The sequence below is a fragment of the Lepisma saccharinum genome, chromosome 23, assembly GCF_977018435.1.
Source record: "Lepisma saccharinum chromosome 23, izLepSacc3.1, whole genome shotgun sequence".
In the NCBI taxonomy this organism is placed as follows: Eukaryota; Metazoa; Arthropoda; class Insecta; order Zygentoma; family Lepismatidae; genus Lepisma; species Lepisma saccharinum.
The window spans coordinates 18,827,526-18,850,028 of NC_139251.1; the positions used below are offsets into that span (position 1 = coordinate 18,827,526).

Here is a 22,503-nt window from a genome sequence, read left to right on the forward strand (position 1 = left end):
AAGACAAAGAGTTCCATTCCAGGAGGCATCGCGGTCCTAATTACCCTATATACCTTGTAATTACCCTATCGTAACGATCTATGAGATAGTTAGAAACATCGATATAATGAGCCTTCGAATCCCAGTTATTCAGCCATCATTTTCCAGACGGGAACTTGACAATCAGGAATGCAGTATCAGACATTACCTTAGCTCTTTCTGGTCACCAATGGCGTAAGCATGTAAACAGGTGAATCCAGGAAGAGGGTAGAGGTAACTGACTCCGCATTTGCTTAGTAAAATCGAGGATAATATCTGTGAGGAGAGAGGTCTTAAGGAATTTTTGAGTTACGATCATAATTACTCACAGTGGGAGGTCTATCTCCAGGCAGAGACAGGTATAGTTTTCCACTTACCATCTTGATACAGTCTTAGGGTATATAAAACTCAAGTGTTGTGTTTTGCTATTCACATATGTGTGGTTATCACCTCTCGCACCTTATCATCAAGCTAACCATGAACAGCGAGTATGCCAATATTCAGGATGAATGAGCAACACCCACTAGTTTCGATCCCACATACCGAAGGTTACGTGGTGACCAGATGACCACGAAGAGCTTAGGCAATGTCTGATACTGCATTCCTGATTGTCAAGTTCCTGTCTGGAAAATGATGGCTGAATAACTGGGATTTGGAGGTTTATTATATCGATGTTTCTAACTATTTCGTAGATCGTTACGCTATCCATGCACTTATATCCAAACCCCGTCGCGATACGACGCCCCGGGTTCGAATCCCGGCCTGGGCATGGATGTTTGTGAGTGTCCATTCATCAATTTCATCATATCATCCCTCATTCCCATCTTCGCAAATTAGCCAAAACTGGCACAAGATGCCAAGAAGTTCTAAAAATACACACACAAATCATTAAAATGGTATTTTTATTGCATGCTCTTCTGTGTGATGACGTGGTGCCCTCAAAATGCAACAATTGAAGTCGTGAAGCTCGATTATTTCAAAGAAACCAAAATTACACGTTTAACTTTGTCAATTAACACACCAAAAGTGCATTTTCTTTGATTGGAGGTAATTATAGTTACTTAGTCCAAAACCAAATAACCAAAGTGGAGCAACAGTGCCCTCTGTTGGAAAATCCATAAAGTTTGCTTTACGTACTGTTAAGTTACATTAACAGTTGAAAATCATAGTAGAGAATTAAAAGCAGACAATGTATGTTAGCTTTCCATTCATAACCTTTTATTTTATCTTCTAATATAAATTATATTTTGATGGCAATCTTTTAAGTGAAGTGTTGGGTTGGAGTATTTGTTTTAAGTCCACTTTATGCACGGATTGCCCCGAACCCTGGCCTTGCGGTCTAAAGTGCAAGTTTGGGTTTCGGCTACTGGACGCGCGCAGGTTCGAGTCTCCTAGGGGAAGCGTAACGGCTTTTTCTGAGATTTCGGCCTGTGTATGAGACCGGTGGCCACCCACCATTGTGAGAATATTGGGGAGCTACGAAGGAGTAGCGTAGCCAGGTCATGGTAAGTCTAGAATAACGACTGGATGTTCGTCGCACTGGTTTGATGATCTGCCTCTGGTGAGAGAGAGTCCGGCAGTCGGTGGGTAGGCACTGGCCCTCACGGGCTGTTGCGCGACAGGGTTATTATTATTATTATGATGCACTGACAGGCTAATCGTTACTATCTACAATTTAAAGTGGAACGTTAACTAGAGTGTATCTCCACGGATATCGAACACAGGACTCTTTGATTACAAGTAGATGACGTTGCCGTTAAACTGTCGGGGAGGCCTAGTTGAAGTGTTTTGTAAATAACGATATATTTCTGTGGCATAACAAAAACCAATTGGTACTCAGAATTCAGTTTCTTTGAGGTTTGTTTACGTCCACTTTATATGCACAGACACGCTAATCGTGACTGCCCTTACAGTTTAAGGTAGGATCCGAACCACCATGTGCCTCCACCGTGTATCGAACCCGGGACCCTTTGATTACAAGACCAAATCGTTACCACAACGATATTGGGAAGTTCCGTTGGAACTCAGAAGAAGCCCCATAAGGTTAATTGCTGACGTTGGAAACACTAACGCCGTAGACACATTCCTGCCATGTCTATAAAATAACCTGAGATGGCGCTACTGCTCGTTGTATGTTTTTGTTTCCCGAAGCGGAAAGTAGTAAGCAAGAAACAGACGGGTGATGGTTTGTGTAGAAGGCAACGGGGCGCAGCATCCTTCGACTGGCTCTTATCTGTCTTCTCCGCGGAGCACGTGGCCACCAAGAGACGCATCTTAAGAAATACGTGGAGAGCCACTGCATCACTGAAGACGTGAAGCAGAACGGAACTGGGTTCAGATAACCTTCCGTGTTTCCGATTCACTTCCTATGCCGGTTCTCAGGTTCAGACACAACTCGGGCCAAAGAGAAGATTTTGTTAACATCTGCACAGCTCCGTTTGCAAGCACTTACACTGCCAGCCTAATTTTGCATTTTTTGATGGTGTATATAATTAATATACACACGACCTCTACCATACACTTGAGTTCCGTTCAAAACTCGACTCCCACACCATCTGTGAGAAAACTCCGAAAGCAAGACTGCACAACAGGGAAACTCTCATACACATGTGTTTTCAACGGAGTTATGTATGAGAACTATACACGATTGAGACATCCTGTGTATCGATTTGATACAACTAACTTTTTTCCTACTGGAACTTCTTCTCGAAAAGGTTTTATAAAAAAGTTATTCACTTCCCCGCTTTGTTGATAATGTTGTCACGTCATTCATTATCGTTGCCTTCCTCGTATTCATTTGTTAAATGGTAGGCCGTGCAAATTCACTCTTGCATGCGATCTCTACGTCGTGACCTATTTAGTGCAATTGCGACGCTTGTTTTTCTTCTCGTATCCTTAATCTTTAAAGATAAATCACTCATATTCATACAAATAGAAAATTTGCATAACTTATTGCACAGTCAAGGTTGTCGGAAACGAAAACACGTGACCTCGTTTGCACAAGCTCGGCGAGGTAATGCCGCCAGGTTGTCCAAAACGGCACACAATGTACTTTCCCTTGCAATCACTAGATGGCAGCGCATGCAATGCTTTTACTTGCATACTTAACAGGTCCGGCGAGCGGAACGACCTACGTGAGTTTAAGCGATATCAGTGCGGTTTTCTGCATCGTAAAATGGTTTATGGCCCTTCGTCGGTTCTTGTGCGATGCAGTCTGTTACCCGGCGGCAGATCATGTACCTTCCTCGAAAACTTGCTAACCGAGAACGATGAAATGAGCTTTATGCGTCAAGTCTCCAGATTGCGGAGTACTTAAGCAGAGATTTACTTCCCAATCCGGTGGAAGCATTGAATGCTATTTGCATCTCCCTTAAATTGCCAGGGATGGATGTGAAAATTGGCAAGTCGTGGTTCTTTTGCTATAGTAAGCACTGTGTTGATAGCTTCATCTTCAAGGATATTAGCTTCTCGGAGACGCTAATAACACATGAACTCGATATTAATGCTTACACGATTTAGGTTTACGTCAGAATAAGGTGTTGTGATCGCATCTTCCAGTTCGTTCGGTGAACAGGGGATATGGTGAGAGCTATTTCCCGCAAAGGACCCAGTGATCGAATCGTCGGCTACCACAAACGACGTCCACTATACTTACAGTGCGTCAGTGGGGCTAAAATTTAACGAATTACAGAAAGCAGAGGGAATTTCTTATTGATCACAAATTGATACTGCTCTAATTTTGAGGGTGCATTTAAATTAAACAGGCAGAAATGTTCAAAGTCATATCTATCGCAACTGCTTGTCCTGATTACATTAGCTTGAAAGAAAACACATATATCTTTATATATTAGTTTTATCTGCAGATAATATAGCTGACCTCCCTGGCGGAGTGGTTAGCACAGCGCTACGCGAGGGCTCCCGTGTTCGTATCCCGTCCTGGGCTTGGGTGTTCCTTGTGAGTGTTCCTTCATCAATTTCATTACAAAAACACCCATCCTCATCGTCACGGTTAGCCCAAAGTGACAGAAAAGTAAAGTAATATAAATGAAATGAAACATTCAATTTCTGGAATTGTAGTTTTTAAAGACAATAAATAGATGCGATGATAAACGCATGCAACCTCCCATTAACTTTTCCTAGAAAATAATCCAGGACACTACTGCTTCGCGATTTATCACTCTAAAACCACAGAGACTGTCAGTGTAGAAAAAGCTTAAATGGGGAAGGAGGAGTTACCTATGTCAAATAATATGTTTCTACAAATCTTACTTCAGATGAATATATCTCTATCACACATACACAAACGTTGTATCACTCAACATCCTGCTGCCGACTTCCGTGATTGATCGTTACCACAGCGCGCTACGACGCCAGAGGTCCCAGGTTCGAATCTCGGCTTTGGCAATGACGTCTCTGTGAGTGTCAATTCATCAATTTCATCATATTATCACTCATCCTCATCGTCGCCATTAGCGAATGTGACGGAAAAGCAACGCTAAATAGAAAACATCAAATCAAAATCCTGCTCATTGACGATTTTGAAGATTTATTGAATTATGGTTTCAAGTCCACTTTATGCACAGAAAGGCTAATCGGGACTGGACCTACAGTTGAAAGGGGATCCTAACAACTGTGCCATGTGCCTCCACCGGGTATCGAACCCGGGACTCCTTGATCACAAGGCGACGACATTACCACTACACCATCGGGCAGACCCGCGATTTTGAGGTGATGGCATAGTGTAACGTTGTCTCCTTGTAATCAAGGGGTATCGGGTTCGATCCCCAATAGAGGCGCATTGCATAGTGTTTAGGACGTCAATTTAAACCGTGGGCCTAGTCCAAATTAGTTATCTTAGCATAAGTGGAGTTGAAAGAAACTTTGATTTTTCCCAGTAGGGTCAAAGTTTAAGTACCACTTGCCATTGAACCAATGAGATTTTAACACTCATGACTTGTTCATTTCTAAATGGTACTAGTCGTAAGATAATACTAGCCTGTTGCAACGTACTTGGCAATAGCCTTACTCTATGAATCCCAATTTAGGACATGCATCCTGTGTTGCTTGCAATAAATCACTTTCCTTATGTTAAGCTACGGCTATCCCTCTTCCTCTATTTTCCTTGTAAGATATAGGGCATTGATAAATTGCTCCGGATCAAAAATCGACCTGTTTTCTTTCGGGAAAACTTAATAACGGTTTTTATTTGTTGAGCAAATGACTAAAAATAACTCATCAATCATCTCTTACTTTCCGTCCCGCTGGGAATCCGGGCTGGAGGAGAAAAATCTCATTTAATCCCTTCGAACTCATTAAGCAATTTGGATGTCAAGCTTGATGAAAAGAAAAGCTCATTGGCCCGCGGATGCGGTTTGCTTATTGTCGGCGTGGAGGTGTAATTTCAGACAGTCATGGGGTGGATGGATCTGATGCGCTTTTGCCTTGTCTGCAAAGCTCCTTTCATTTTAATGAACAATTTCCGAGCGGCAGAGAAGAATTTTTGAAATTTAACTTGAAGACTGGAGCCATATTTACGTTTAGCACATAGTAAATAGATATAAATATGTTCAGTATGATTGCCTTGGTTAATTTTACTTCGTTACTGTTACTTTTGGGCTTATCGCGATGATGAAGATGATTGATATGATGAAATTGATGAAGGATTCGAGCCCGGAACCCCTGGCGTCGTAGCGCACTGTGCTAATTACTCTGCCACGGACTTCGGTATGTGCCCAATAACTGTTCAAATCCTGGCCTGGGAATGGATATACTTTGTGGGTGTTCCTTCATGACTTTCATAATCATCACTCTTCCTCATCTCCGAGATTGGCCAAAATTGTCAGCAAAAGCGACACTAATTAACAAAAAAAAAATATATATATATATATACAAATACGAGAAGAAGCTACAATTTGTGGCTCCAAAATTAGAAATAAAATCTCTATTCGCACATACGCATATGAACCTGATCCATAGCACTTTAACAAACAAAGGGGGAATTATGCCATTGTCTTGAAAACGCTACAAAGCATAAACCAAGACCTGGATAGTTTACAAGCACATAAATACATTGGATATAAAAAATGTTTTCTACAACTTTTTGTGCAATTATAAAATGCGTACAGCTATCGGCTCATATTTAGAGGTCTCTAGTTCGAATCCTGGCATGAGTGTCACTGTTTGGATCCGATTTATAACTATAAGTCCTATCCCAAATGAATTTTATGCATAGGGTGGAGCGTTTCTTGTAAGGAAACATCACGTTAGATGTGTGTAGTACAAACTATTAAATCTCTATTGTTAAAGAGATGGTTTGCGTTCAAGGCATGCAAGGAATAGAAAGAAATGAGTGTTAGAGTCACATGTTTGATATTTTCGATATTCCACGTCGTTTTTCTGTCACTATTGACTGATCGCAACGATGAGAATGAAGGGACACCCACATAGAACGCCCATGTGCTGGCCGGGATTCGAAACTGGAATCTTATGTAGTGAAGTTGAAAGTCGACCACTGGTTCTACATTAAAAATATGTAATTTAAAAGAAGTTAATTTTACTTATGGTATTGTGTTCTCTCAATCTCTCATCAAAGGCTGAAGAAATATTAACAGCAATTCAACAACCAAAGATTTGCCTTGACACATTCAGATTATACTTATTTTTGGTGATACAAGAGTAATGTTTCCCCAGAAGACAATTCAGCTTTAATATCGCTGCTTCTTTAGTGTTAAAATATTTTACATGTTGCACTATACTTAGTTTAGCACGAAAATTAGAACGTAAATGTGACAGCTACTGTGCACTAATTCATTTCCTACATAATACCTGTACGCCGCGATACTATGCAACCAAATTCACTTAACCGTAAGGCGAGATTGCATAACTGTCAGGATGAAACTGTTCAATACATTTCACCTGCTGATCTATTCAAGAACAATGAATTTCTTTAACTTTATATTAAACTAAAATGTTCTTTACTAATCCTGATTGTCTTAATTTTGGTGATATTAGATGCATTGTTCATCCTGTCTCGTATGAAAAAAATTAAACTTCAATTGCTTGAATCCTGCATAATTTTTAATTGTGGAAAGTATGAAATGCGAGTAAAAATTAATCGAATTTTCAAATATTTATACTTTATCGAAAAATAAAAGGATATTCTCTACATTTTCAAGAATCAAAATTTTGAAAATTATTGAAAGAAAGTTTTGTTTTAAATTGGTATGTAAATTATGTGCAACTTTCTTTTAAATTTAAATTTAAAGCATTTTTTTTAATTCGCTATTCTGTTAGTACTAACTAATCGTACTTCTTGTTGTAATTAACAATAAAATATAATAACCTTTCTGATTTTTTGTGACTTGGACGAAGGAAATTTCCAGCAGGACCAGGTCGACCTGAAGTACTACTCCACATCTCTAGGTAGGATTGTGGGAGGGAGACTGGCAGTCGGGAGATAGGCCAAGGCCCTTCTAGGACTGTCGAGTCACGGAGTATTTTATATATTATATTGCATTTATGCGTAATTCGGTGCTATACGTACTAATTTTCACAAAGTACGGTTGATTTGTACGTAACAAATCTACAACAATGTCTCAGAAGTGACAGTTATTAGTTGCTACGGGTAGACCATGGAGAACTTTACACGCTTGACCAGAGAGTAAAATTTATATGGGAATTTGAATCTAATCCACATAGAACTAAAAGTTAAATAGCTGCCGTTTTAGACATCGACTACACCACATCTTGCACAGTCATTAGTAAACGAAATGCAATTTTATACGTTTTTTTAAAAAATTGGGCAGTAAGACTACAGTATAGTACAGTACTAGTGTAGTATTTCAGTATTAAAGTGTTCACTAATAAAGTGGCAAATGTAATGCATTTAAGAACCAAACTTTTAGATTCGTTAATTTACTACTTTGACAGAAATAGCCTTTATTATGTATATTTTGTTCCTCAAAATATATACAATGACAGTATTTTAATAATGATGGAACGACATGGTATCTAAATCTGATTTGTAACTAACTAACTAACTCTCTAGCCTTCTTAAACCCGAAGGTTCATGGCTGCAGCAAACACAGGCCTTCCATCTGTCCCTATCTTGAGCAAGATCTATATACTCTTATCCATCTCTACCGATTTCCTTTAGGTCCATCTCAACGTTGTCCCTCCATCTTCGTCTTGGCCTTCCTATAGGTCTCTTACCATCAAGTTTCTCAACAAGAATCCTGTGAACTCCTCCTTTCTCTCCCATTCGTGCCACATGGCCTGCCCACCTAAGCCTTCTTGATTTAATTATTCTAATAAAATGTGGACATGAATACAAATTATGTAGTTCTAAATGGTGTAACCTTCTCCACTCACCTGTCTCCTCATCCCTTTTAGGTCCAAATATTTTCCTAAGGATCTTATTTTCAAATACTCTCAATTTGTGTTCCTCTTTGAATGTAAGGGACCAAGTTAAACACCAATATAATACTACAGGCAAAATTACTGTTTTGGATATTTTAACTTTTAGTTTCTTAGATATTAAACGAGAAGACAAAAGTTTAATAAGAGAGAAGTAACATGTATTTCCTGAATTAAGCCTACTTTTTATTTCCTCTTTAATATAATTTTCATTTGTTAATATTACTCCTAAGTATTTGAATTTGGAAACTGGTTCAAACGAGTTGTTATCAATAATTAGATTTTGATTATTACCTAACACTTGGTTTCGGCCTGTAAGCATATACTTAGTTTTCTCTTTGTTAACTTCCAAACCTATCTCTTTAGCAGTTTTGAAAAATATTTTAGCATTATTCTTAATTGTATTTATATCTCCCCTAATAAGTCTACATCATCTACATATGCTAACAACTGAGTCATACCATTTAATTTTAGTCCTTCGTTAGTTTCTTTTACCTTACTAACAGCATATTCTAAGGCAAAATTAAAGAGAAATCTGATTTGTTAGTAATTATCATTTCTGCGTGTTATTTTCTCTTCACCTTGACATACGTATAACTCAGGTTCAACTGTATTGAGAGTGTTCTGAAAATTAATTTTGAAATATACTACAATTACACTATAGGAACGTAATTAATATGTTTGACCACACATGCAATACGTTGAAGATATGTTGGAAAAGAAAAAAAAGGATCAATGGCGTGTGTGGTTTTGTTTTTAGCACTAAGAATTAAGAGGCCCTCTGTTCGAATCGTGGCTTTGAAGTTTCATTTCTTGCAATAATAAATAAACGCCAATTTACTATTCATTCCCTTACGATTCCGTCACAATGCAAAATAACATCTCTGTGATATGTATTCACGTGTCAGGTACCCCCTACCGTGTTTCCATTACCGACTCAACCCGGTGCATGTCCCCTCTTTCCATCATCATAAACCCTTCGTGTGTTCTGTCAAAATATGAGCAAAACGTCGCCAGATGGCGCAATAAAAGGAAGGGAATTAAATTTCCCTTTTCTCTCTCATAAACTTCCATCGAAACTTATCGAGCAGGAAATGAGCTGGAAAAAAAATCCCTCGATTCGGAATTTTTACTGAAGCTATAAACGTCAGCTCCAATTGCTTGTAAATTAGAAAAGTCCGTTCGGTCTCTTTCTGCTTTCCAGGTTGAGCGAAAATAAATACCTTCGTCTGAATAGCCAGGTTCCGATCGCTCGGTAATGGCCGAAGGTGATGCATTTGAACCGGCCTCGTGTAAAGTCCTAGGAGATTGGGAATAGAACGCCATCTTCTGAAGGGAAATTCAGTTGTTATAATTTCGTAAGGTTTTATTTATGTCCATTTCATGCTGAGATGTGTTAATCAGGACTGGAGCAACAGTTCGATGTGTGAGCTGAATCACTTCAATGTGTCCTCACAGGGAATCGAACCAAAGACGCCTTGCTTACAAGAGCAGCTTTGATTATTCAACTAGTAATGGGGTGACGTGTGATCAGCACGTCGAATCCTCAGCCGTTATAGGAGATTTCCCAGACCCGATTACGCTACTCACTCTTAGCTCCCCAATTTCTTCACGATGGTGGGTTGCCACCGGCCCTATACATAGGCCGAGAACCGAGAGACTGAACCCAGGCGGACTAGAACCCATGACGTCCCGCAGTCGGAGCCCAAAGCACAGCGCCTTAGACCGCACGGTCACGGAGGAGGACGCATAAATGCTTTACGTACAAATAATTTTTAATTAAGACGTTTGTAAACCATATTTTGTCGGGAACTACAGTAATACCAAACAGAATTACGCAGAACCGAGTTACGTATATAGCAGTCTCAACTGTATTTATTGATGGTACTTTTTAAATGTAGAAATATTTCATTACTTTTAATATAATATTTACCACTTAATATTTAATAGCGTTTCTTATCGTCTTTTCGTGACATAGGAGGCATACGTACCAATAACATTGTTTCTTGAACATTTGAAGATTTAAAGTTTTAAGTCAGACATAGAGTCCTGTAGAAACATCAAAGTTTCTCATATCATAACCGAAAGTCTCTAAAATGCACTGGTAAACAATTATCATTTTCTCTCGTATGATTACTACGAAAATTCGTCAAATATAGTAATGAAGTGTAATTTTTTCCAAATGACTCTAACGCCATATCAAGTAAGCAATGTTTGGTTATGCAAAATTCTATATCATCCCCATGATAGCTTAATCTACCAAGGTCTTAACAGCTTAGAATGAAAGGTTACCCCCTTTAAAAAAGGTAAAAAAAAAGACGTTAAGACTAAATTCCTGTTTTCTTCTTTGCAGTTGCTGCCGGGAAATACGAACACGTATACGGTGGTGGAGCAATCCCTAGAGCCGCCTATCTTAGCAACCAAGATTCGCTTCGTCCCTTACAGTTTACACGTCAGAACGGTCTGCATGAGAGTCGAAGTTCTGGGCTGCCGCTGGCATGGTAAGTTTTCAACCACAGGGCCATTATTTATTTGTAAATCCATTTTGGAGACTGTCATTTCTGAAGTTCACAGATGGTTGTTTTGTCGATTTCTGTGACCGGCTATTCTGGATCCACCAGAAGAGCGAAGTTAATGAAGACAAGGCCACGTGAAGTCTGTGAAACAGTTCACTTTCTTGTGTGTTAGTTATGGTGTTATTTTCCCATGAATATTTTGGTCGTAGCTTTACAGGGTGTTTCAAAAGTCGCGCATCCCATATTTGTGATCGCCTGTAACAAAACAAGAGCTGTAAGAGATATTCACACTGGGTTTTTTGCGTTATTATGCCTCATTCGTTGTGAGAAAGAAGAAGAAGATGGCGTAGTACTCGGTTCGTTTGTACTCCGTAATTTTCTTCTTCTTCTTCTTCTCTTTCATTCCCTTATGCCGTTAAGCGTCGGGTACCTCGTTCTGTCCATCTCATCCACTCCATCCGGTCTCGACTCATTCTTCTCATTTCGTTCTTAGTTTTTCCATATTTTAGTCCTATCTTTTCTATTCTATCTTCCCATGTATTTCTTGGCCTGCCTCTTCCTACTCTACCCTCAACCCTCATCTCCATCACTTGCTTGGCTTTCCTATCTTCATTCATTCTATTTACATGTCCATACCACTTCAGCTGGCGTTCCTCTACTACTTCAGTCATTGTCTTCTTTTGTTTTACCTCTTCTCTTATTCTTTCATTTCTTATTCTGTCTCTTCGAGTTTTCCCCACTGTTCTTCTAAGATATTTCATCTCTATTGCTTGAAATTTACTTAGATGTTTATCTTGGAGTGCTAAGCTATCTGTGCCATAGCCCATGATGGGAACTACAATTGAGTTCTAGAGTTGCATTTTTGTTTTTGTACTGATCTCCCTTTTTCCCAGTAAAGTATTACTCATTAGATAGTATGCTGATGCTGCCTTCTTTGTCCTATTCATTATCTCTTGATCAATTTTCCCACTGCTACTTATGATAGTTCCTAAGTATTCATATGTTTCTACTTTCTCTAGTTGTTTCAGTTGTTTCCCTTCGCATATTATATTCAGGGCTTCATTTTCATCCGTAATTTTCAAGAAATTTAAACTGTACCTGCCACTCTAATAGAGAAATATGTGGTTGCGGTTACGCAGTAAGTACTGAACATTGTATATTCTGCAAAAACTAAGAAATATATAATGTAATTAATCGTATATATTTGCACCGCAACATAATGTAAACAAACAACAAGGCTGGAAAGCTATGGTGGAACGTGAACTCTTTTATACAGCGTTCTTGGAGCCCAGAATCGATAAACGAAAATGAGTGTGTGTGTAGAGTGTTCAAAACCTGTTCCTCGACGGGGCATAGCCTCCAAAATACAGTGCAAAGATTGTTTTACTTGGCATCACATAAAATGTGTTCTATTAAAGGAAGCGGACGTGGAATTTATGAAATCTTCAAATCAACTCTGGCGTTGTACAAGTTGCCAGAAAACAAGATGACACAGTTTACACACCGAAAATATTTCAGACACCTCGGAATCTGAATCTGTTGTCCCGACCCTCATGGATGTAAACAAATTGTTGCCGAGATGAAGAAGAGTAATGAGGAAATCGAACGTGAATTAGGAAAATCCTTAGACTTAGCCCATCAGAAATTAGATGAAAATGTAGAATTAAATCAAAAACAATCGGAAAGTATTGCCGCTTGTGTCGGGAAGGTTGAACAAATAAAGGAAGAATATCCGCTGTTAAAAAAGCAACTAGCAGATACGTAGTTACATAGAAGACTTAGAACAATATGCAAGGCGTAACATGTTGGAAATATATGGTGTACCCGAAACCCGCAATGAAAATACTCATGATGATGTAAAAAATGTAGGAGTGGCCTTGAATGTGAATGTAGATAACAATATGATTGATGTTTGTCACAGATTGAAAGAACTCCCTCATCAAAAATCAGGTGGAATAATTGTAAAATTTGTTAAGCGTACTGATAAGGAAAACTTTTTGGCAAAACGCAAGGTAAAAAGAAACTTGAATTGTACTCATTTAAGATACACGAGTAATGAAATTATCTATATTAATCAAAGCCTTACACCTTATCGAAATATTGTGTATGGGAAAGCCAGAGAAATTAAGCATGAAAGAAATTATGACTATTTGTGGGTAGATAGTTCAGGGAATATCAGATTAAGGAAAAAAGAGGACGATAGGGATGTACATGTACTAAAGACGATTGAAGATGTAAGAGGCTTGTGTACAAGAACCCAAGAATTCTATATAAGTGTTATCTCAAATAGATACGATATTATACTCATTACAGAAACATGGTTACATCAGGGTATACATGATGGTGACCTGATTAATGGGAAATATAGTTTATCGGCATGATAAACCGGTTAACAATAGGGGAGGAGGAGTTGCCATTGCAGTTAGGGAAGGTACTATTTCTAATCCCATGAAGTTAGATGAAGTCCTTGACTTATGTCGTGGAAAAGTCACCATATGTAACATAATATATATTATTGTTGTATACTTTACACCTGGTTCTAATGTAGACAAATATGCAACTTTTTATAAGTTATTTGAAGACCATGAAGAAATCCAAAACAATAATCTTATTATTATTGGTGACTTCAACCTTCCATTAATTATGGATTCAAATTACAGGTTACAAAATGGAGGAAGTTGTTATAGAGTATTGGATGACTTTTTAAGTCTTCTTAACTTACCATCGATTAATAATATTAAAAATTGTAATAATAGAACACTGGACTTGATCTTAACTATCACCAAAAATAACATTTCAGTTTGTAAAGAAGAATCACCTCTTGTTAAAGAGGACAAGCATCACCCCGCTTTAATAATTAATATGAGCATAACGAAATTAACAAATACATTAAACAATTATAAAATTTTAGTGTACAATTTTCGAAAAGAAAACTTTCTGAAAATCTATGAGTTATTTCGGAACACTGACTGGACCTTCTTGAGTAGTCTCAGAAACGTAGAGGAAGCAGTAAGCCAATTTTATGATGTAGTAAATACGGTATTCGAAGCATCAATTCCAAAAACGAAAGTTTATGTAAATAATAAATACCCTTGCTGGTTTACGAAAGAAATTGTTGCGATATTGAATTTAAAAGAATATCACAGAAAACGTATGAAACATGCAGAGGACAGTAAATTATTGTATGAGGAAGCCAGGAAAAAGTCAAAATCCTTGCTAAAGAAAGCTTATTTTAATTACACTAAGGAAATGGAGGAGAATATCAAACATGATACACGCTCTTTTTGGAAATTTGTTCAAAACAAAAATGATAAAAATAGACACAGTAATAGTGCTATGGTTTTTAATGGGGAAGTTTTCGATACTAGTCAGGATATTGCAGATACCGTTGCTAACCACTCCGCCACAAACCGTAAAAAGGGGTTATTAGAAGTCTTGTAAGATATTCTTACGTTGTGGCAATGTACCTACACCTATCAAAGAAGTTGCGAGAAAAAATCAGTTTGCGATTTGGGGTCACATTGTGAAAATGTTTTCTTGATCTTTGTTTTTCATATTAAAGAACTGAATCCAATAGTAGCATTTGATGGAGAAACCAGATATTATTGTTGTGCGCGCCGATTTCTTTAGAGATATTCATGACTGCCCAAACACTGGAAGAGCCATGTACTATTTAGAAGAAACATACAAAACCTAACATCATACGGTGCCAAAACGTGGCAGTGTGACAAAGACGTTGTAAGGCCTTTACCACAAAGTGGAAAAGGAAGGAGAGGCTTCTAATGGCAACCATCGACGTAGCACAGTTTGCAAGTAAAATATTTAGGGCCCTTAGTGAAATTATATATATATATATATATATATCTCGAGAAGAGACGTGTATATACGCATTAATGATGTCAGAGGGGTGGACAGACGTTTTAACCCAATAACTCCCATTATGAAAAGGAGAGAGAAGGAAATGGGGGGGAAGTGGAGCTCGCAGCATTGTATACAAAGCAAATATGTCCGTAATAGATTAGAAGGTCGATATACTTTTTTTTCAATTAAAAAAACGTAGTGTATATACATATTTCCTAAGAAATGCTCTTGGTTATCAGGCATTCTATTAACCTATATTGAGAATAGCAAGAAATTATTGCTGTTGGAAACACTGCTCTTGAAGGGCAGATAACTCATTATGAAGGTTGTCACTGCCTCCGTGATCAACTCGAATACTTTCTCCCCAGAGCTCAAGTTGTGGCGCGAGACCTATAGTAGACCTCACACCGCACTACAACAGTGCCATCTCTACAAGCTCAAAACTACTTCTTTAACTCTGCTACACTGAAATAATATTGTATATGTCTATAAATAGAGTATAAGGAAGAGGTAATAACGATGAATTATTTGTTTAAAAGGTTTTAGAAAGGCCATTAGCATGTTTATTATAATCTAACCCATAGGCGTCGAATTGGGGGGGGGTTAAGGCACTTTCTGCCCCCCCAAATTCCAGTAGGACACATTTTTTATGTATATTTCCATATATAAATACCCCCCCCCGAAATGTATCTTAAGTTGCCGCCTCTGGTCTCACCAACTGAAGTAAATATAACTAATACTTACATGTAACTTATGAGACATGGCAGCTGTCGCGGAGGGATCTTGAGCTTAGGACTATAGTGCGTAAGATAAAGCCACATCGGTTAACTAAGCTGCTAGAATGAACTTCTAGTACCTTATTTTGTAGATACAGACTTATCGACGCACGTGCTTTTTGCAGCGGACAGAGTATAGAAAATATAAATACAATAGTTTTACATGAGTTATTTACATGAAATACAATACATTACATTAACTTTAAATTTTCTTTTCAATGTTCATTTTTTATTATTTACCTAATTTCATAATTTATACATGTCCTTGTTTGAGTGTGAGAATGAATATAAACCACAAAAGCTAAGATGAAACGAGAGGAGAAGCCAGCTCCACCCCTCGATGCATTCTGTGTGTTCCAAAGCTTGTATGTGGATGTCAGGGCTATTGACACCAATTTAGCCTAAATGATGACGTGAAATTAACTCAAGATGGATGGCTTTTCTCATTAGGCAACGCTTGGTTAGGGGCTGGAGGGAGGGAGGTGTAACATTCTTTCCCTGCTAATAAGCGCCGGGAACCGCTGACGACAAATGACAAACGCTTCGTCGCTCATCAGAGTTGGCGGTTCGGAGTTTGAATGTACTGAACGAAATGGGTGGGTGGTCGAGGTGATGGAATCGTATTCTGGAGGTCGTCAATTGAATCCAAATACAGACAGGTTTTCCCACAGTTTCCTTCAGATACTAGAGGAGGATCTAGGATAGTTTTTATCGCAGCCACCTTTTCCAGAGTCGCATCTTCAGGAACTGAAGAAAATTCCAAATCCATGTTTTCATCTTCAGAATCTCTGTCGTGATGATCAACATTAGCTTCTACAGTAAGAGATCTTCTGAAAAAAACTGTCTCAGACTCAAGTAACTTGCGTCTGCTTCTGACGGCCAGCCAGTGCTCAATTCGGTGCGAGCATCCCGCCTGCACAATACACCTCAAGGCACTAACTGGCTAATCATATGACGGAAGTTTTCCCACTGTACAAACGCAACCGACGAAGCCCCCTACAACACTCATTCCGTCATTTCCGTATTTTATTCAACGCTGCAGTAGCGCTGCACATACGACAGCGCTTTCTTAAATATAGCGTTGCCCTGCCTGACCTGCTTGATGTACAGTCATGGACACTTATGGGTTGCAACGATTCCATTGGAAGTTAATGGGAATGTTGTAACCCCAGAAGTGTCCGTGACTTTACATCCCAAGAGAATCTCATCGTGATTTGTCACGAACAAAAGTTAAGTAGGTTATTTTTTAGGCACAGCAACTACAGGGTGTGTCAGAAATATGGCTACACGTTTGAAGTAAATGTAGTGTGTTACTGTACAATGTAGAGGGAAATGGTGAATGGTATTTGTATATTAAACCTGAAATTTCATTTCTTTCATTTCAGATAAGAGTAACGCTCCCGCGCTTACGTCATTAGCCAAGATGGCGCTGAACATATAGCAACAAGTTACAGTTACAGCGTTGTGTGCAACTGCACACCAGAATGATCGTGGGAGCCGTATATTCAGCAATGGACTTAAACAAGAATTTGATGTAAGCAGTCGTTTTCTCCACTTTCCCACAGTCAACGGCAACAATGTTATGTTATATTCACGTCTCGCCAGTCTAACGATCATTCTGGTATACAATTGCCCACGCTGCAACTTGATCTTGCTGCTCCATATTCAGCGCCATCTTGGCTAATGACGTAAGTTCAAGAGAGTAATTCTTATATGCATGGATGTCTGCCGCATGATTATTTTTCCAGGGGGGGAGAGGCAATGGAGGTATATTATTTTCCCCATAATAGTGATGTCCCCTCAAAAAAGCAGTGCTTCAGTCTGAAATTATCAAGTTCCTTCAACAGCATTATAATAACATAAATTGCTGTGACTGAAATGAAATTGGTGGAATTTTACTTTCCATGGGGGCCGTGCCCCCCCCCCTACCCGGAGTTCACGTTTAATCTATCATCCACCATTTCCCTCTACACACTACATTTACTTCAAACGTGTACCCATGTTTCTAACTCACCCTGTAAAACTAATTTACTCTTTCATCTAAATGACTGCAACCCAGTTAACTTTATTCTGTAAATAAAACAAGACTGGCTTTGGATTAAATTCTCACGTTGTGTGGGCGTAAAAATAGACTTTCTCTCTTTAAATAATATAAGAGACTCTGTACAGCTGTAAGAATCATACAAGCTGATCCGGCGTTGTAAAAATCTTATGCCGACTAGAGACGATTGAGAACAGAAAGTTTCAACGCAAGTAGTCATTGAACTCGTCCTCGAGGCTCCATTGGATGTCGATAAACCGTTGCCCTCGACGCCGACAATCGCAAAGTTTTTCTCGAAACGTTGCAAGACAGCCGCTACAAAACTCAAGCATCGCGAGTTTGCTTTAAACGACCGCCCCTTGCAAGACTCAAATTGTTGGGAAGCGAAAATGGCCGAAAGGGAAGCTGTTTCGCTCAAATGCCACTTTACCCGTCCTCGAAGGAGGCGGAAAGGACTTACTTTTACGTTCGCCCCAAGCATTTAAATGCCCCGCTTTGCATAGGCGGGCCTGGAGAAGGGATAATGAAAAAGGCGGGAATTCACCTGTGGTGCCATCTGTCGGATGGAAGTTGAGTTTCGAACTGCCGCGCGGACGCCTTAAATGTAAGATGCACGGACGTGACGACGTTGTTTTAGCTTTTCTGGAGCCTTCTTCTGCGGTTCTCATCTCCTCTTGTAACGACTTGTGTGTGCTGTTGCCTTTCCTCTATTATTGAACCTGTTATCGGTGGGGTGTTCTTCATTCTCTTGTGTTCAAATTTAAATTTTAACATGTGTTCAGCTATTGTTCATTCACATTACCAACTAATGTTATAAAACGAACCAATTTTTGTGAAATATGTAATTTTTTAATTACTATAGTTAGAAAACAAATTATTTTTCTATTAACACTGAAGCATACTGAAATTCCACAAAAGCTTGAAGCGCCAAATGAAAAAATGTCCACCGAAGTGAAGACATGTGTGACGTTTACGTGTGTGACATTCACACATACAATGTAATGTTCTAGACATGAGGTTGTATCAAAACATTCATAATTAACTGATATAACAGAATTATGAAGCACTCTGTGCTGTCTGCTAACAAATTTAAAATCTTGAGTATGATGAAAAATTTACGAAAATGTGTTTCTTGTTTGATGCTCCAAAGAATGGGACAACGATTGTCTTCATTTGTCTGTGAAGCATATACGTTACGGATGCTAATGATTTTTGTTGGTAAAATATGCAAATTATATGTATTCACAAACCTTTGAACGTTAAGGTATGGCTCATTATTTACATGAAGTAGGACCATTTTCCGTGGAATGCCGCTAAAATGATTTCTCTTAACCTGGAAACTGATTTAGTTATGACAAATTTAAATATGTTTCGCATCAGTAAATGAAGAATTGCCACCATATTATAATCCTTGCATGTTTTGGAAGCAGCCCTCTTATCTCATTCTCACCGAACGGTTTGCCAGGTGCCTAGGCTTGTCTAGTACTGATCTTTTCCTGGAGAATGATTCTACCAATTACATAAAATTAAATAAACAAATGATGAAGCTTTCGAGAGCTAACGTCACTCACATCTTCAGGGTTGAAGTGCAGATACGAGCGTCAACCCGGTGTATATACTTTTGTGGAGGGGGGTCCCGGTGAAGATGGCGGACCAATAGGGTGGCGTGTCTGCTGGGTGTGCGCTCCTGGTTAACTAACGCTAACCAAGCTGGGGCTAGTTCGAGCCTCGTGTCGCGATGAAGATTATATTTTTCTTCATAAATGGACATTGCTTCCTTTATGATGCGGTCCCAGTAGTTTGAAGTTTTGGCTATGATTTCTGTGTTGCTGAAATCTGGTCTATGTCCCTCATTTATTGAATGTTCTGCTAGACCCGAGTTTTCAGGATGCAAATACTTGATGCTGCAGGAGAATTTGTTGATTACTACCCAAAATATCATCACTGATATCTTCAAGTAGAGGTGCGGGGTGGTTATAGGAGTACTCTCCCAGTCTATTAGTTCCATGTAGGAAGTATCATTCAGATTGATTTTTAGCTGCTTTTTATCAAAGCAGCGGACTTGCACATTGATGGAATTCTTCTTTCTTGCTTGAAGAATTTCTTGACATGAAAATGTTCTTATGCTTTCATGTTCATCTGCAGCACCAGCTAGCAACAAGTTTTCTGGATGACAAAAATATGAGTTATTTAGGAGGACTGGAGAAATGATGATGTGATACACAGGAGGAAGATTTTGATACTGTGATACCACAAAGTAATAATTCTTTGCACCATCTTGACAGAAGGGATGGGAGCGGCTATAGAACCATATGGGAGCATAGACGTTCAGTACGAATCGTACCAAACGCTTCAGTTCGTCAGATGGGGATTCTGCTGAAACGTACAATCGAAAAAAATTCAATATGCTGACCAAGGCAGTAATTTCATTTTATTATAAAACATAAACCAAACGTAACGTTTCAACCTTATAGCAAGGTCTTCTTTAGACTCTGCACCAAGTACAAATGTAACAAGATACAAAAACTGGACGATAATATACACAAACATTACTCCCCTCCAGACTATTAGAAAGTTGTTCTGGAACATTCTAGCAGGTGGCTTTACCTTGTCAACTGTACTTTCACATATAAGGCTAAACATAATAACTTCCATATAGAATGTGGTTGGACTCTTTATCTCACGCTCTTTTTCCTTCATTCTTCTTCCATCTTATATCCTCTTTTCTCTTGTTCTTTCCACTCTTTCTAACAACTTCTTCCATTCTTTGTTTAACTTCAGTCCCCAATTCCAGTTCATTGTGTCTTCTTCACATTTCTTCTCTATTTCCTTGGCCTCCTTCCATTCTCTCACTAGTATTCTCTTCTCCCTTTCTATCTGCTTATCCTCATCCCACTTTATGTCATGTCCTGTTTCTCTTGTGTGTTTAAATATCGCATTTCTCTCTCTCTTAAGTCGTACATCATCCCTATGTTCTTTCAACCTGTCTTTCAGCCTCCTTTTCGTTTCTCCTAAGTACACACTCTGACATTCTATACATTTCACTTCGTAGATAAGCCCTTCCTCTTTCTCTTCTCTGTTTTCATTTTTCTTGTTTGCATTTTTCGCTATTCTTAAGATGCTTCTCCCTCCCTTCCTGTAAGTTTTAATGCCCGCTTTCCTAAGCACTTTGCATATCTTTTCTGTGGTCTTCCCCATACTCCTTATGCCAAACCATCTCTCTTTCTCTTTCTCTTCCTCTTTTTTTTCACTTCCAATTCTCCCCTGCCGCTTTTCTTCCTTCTTCTGTTTATGTCCAGTCTATCCTCCTTCTCATAGTCATTCTTTTGCATCTGTTTCCATAGGCTAATTATTTATTTATTTTGCCTTCTTTTTCACATTCTTTCGTGCATATTTTCTTGATTCTGTCCTCCATATTCTTTATAAAATTTATTTTTGTCACCTCACTTACATCACTTCTTGTATATTATCGTCCTGTTTTTGTATCTTGTTACATTTGTACTTGGTGCAGAGTGTGAAGAAGACCTTGCTAGAAGGTTGAAACGTTACGTTTAGTTTATGTTTTATAATAAAATTAAATTACTACCTTGGTTAGCATATTGAATTTTTATATCATGGAAACAAGGCTTAATGGTGTCATAATTGTACAATCGAAGCAGTCTCTTAGCTTTAGTGAGCCACCTTGCATGGCTTAAGGCACCTGGCTGTGCAGTTTTCAAGTACTGCAGATTATTATGATCTGCATTTTGTGCCCCTTGCTGAATCAATAAGCATATCCTTAGTAAATACAGCTGGTCAGAACTTAGATCTTTAGTAACTGTGTCAGGGACATTGGTTCAAAGTTAATGATGGGTTTGGTCTGAGGATCAAAGAACAGCAGTTTGGTTATAGGTCCTCCATGTGACGATGGGCCAGTTGTCCTCCCATCAACCACACTAAATAACTTCCTGAGTGGCAGTTCATTACCATGTAACATGCATATGAGCCATTGAAGTGGTCTCTTAAGATGTAACTCCAGCATTGTGATTATTCCATTCTTGTTACCCGTATTCACAGGGGTTCCATCACAAATCACTGCTCTTAAAGTCTCTGTATATCTTGTACGTTCAATAATACCCTTAATTTCATTAAATACATCTCGAGATTTTCCTGAATTAGGACTAACGTGATCGATGTAGCATCGAAATGATACTAGCACATAATGTTCTTCTCTAACTTTCCTACGCACACTTCCAGTATCGACGAGTGTTTCGTCTATTTTTGCATCGAAACCAATGCAGACTATACCTGCGTATTGCAGCAAATACTCCTCTGACTGTTTGTCTCTCGTCTTTTCTTTGGCGTTGTAACTTACTTGGATCAACAATGTTTATTGGTGACAGAAGTCCGAGGTCATTGAGGGTAGCATTAACTATGAGGCCTGCATCTCTATTGCTCACATTTGTCCTCTCCAATGCTTTACACAACTCAGGATACTGGTTTCTATTTTGAGGGTGGCATTCTTCCATTTCTTCTGATTCTAAAAAGAATGTGTCTTCTAGCACATCACTCTCACTGCTTGATAATTCAATTGAACTGACACATTTCTGCGTATCCTTGTGCCTCGTCTTATTTTCAAATATCAACCTTTTCATTTCATGAAGTTTCATGTTTTTCTCTGTTCTTTCCTTGCCCGCTTTTCCTATTACCATGCGTCTTGAGGTGTTTTGATCGATCCAGAATTCCCATTCCAATGCAGGGATTTCTTTTTCATTGGAACATTGACACTGATCATGTTCAACTACACCATTATGTACACACTTGCAGACGATAATGTCGAAGAGACGAGAGAATGCTTATATTTCATCATATCATTCACATTCACTATTCGTCTCTT

At 38.7% G+C, this 22,503-nt stretch overlaps 1 protein-coding gene across 3 annotated transcripts in view; it reads left to right on the top strand.

Annotated features, from left to right (window-relative positions):
* Ddr (discoidin domain-containing receptor 2) overlaps positions 1 to 22,503 on the top strand; it is a 507,427-nt gene that overhangs the window by 378,586 nt on the left and 106,338 nt on the right. For all 3 annotated transcript variants that reach the window (XM_083110009.1, XM_083110008.1, XM_083110010.1), the window contains one exon: positions 10,787 to 10,934. In XM_083110009.1, the coding sequence (XP_082966135.1) occupies positions 10,787 to 10,934 (148 nt within the window). The remainder of the gene's footprint in view (positions 1 to 10,786; positions 10,935 to 22,503) is intronic.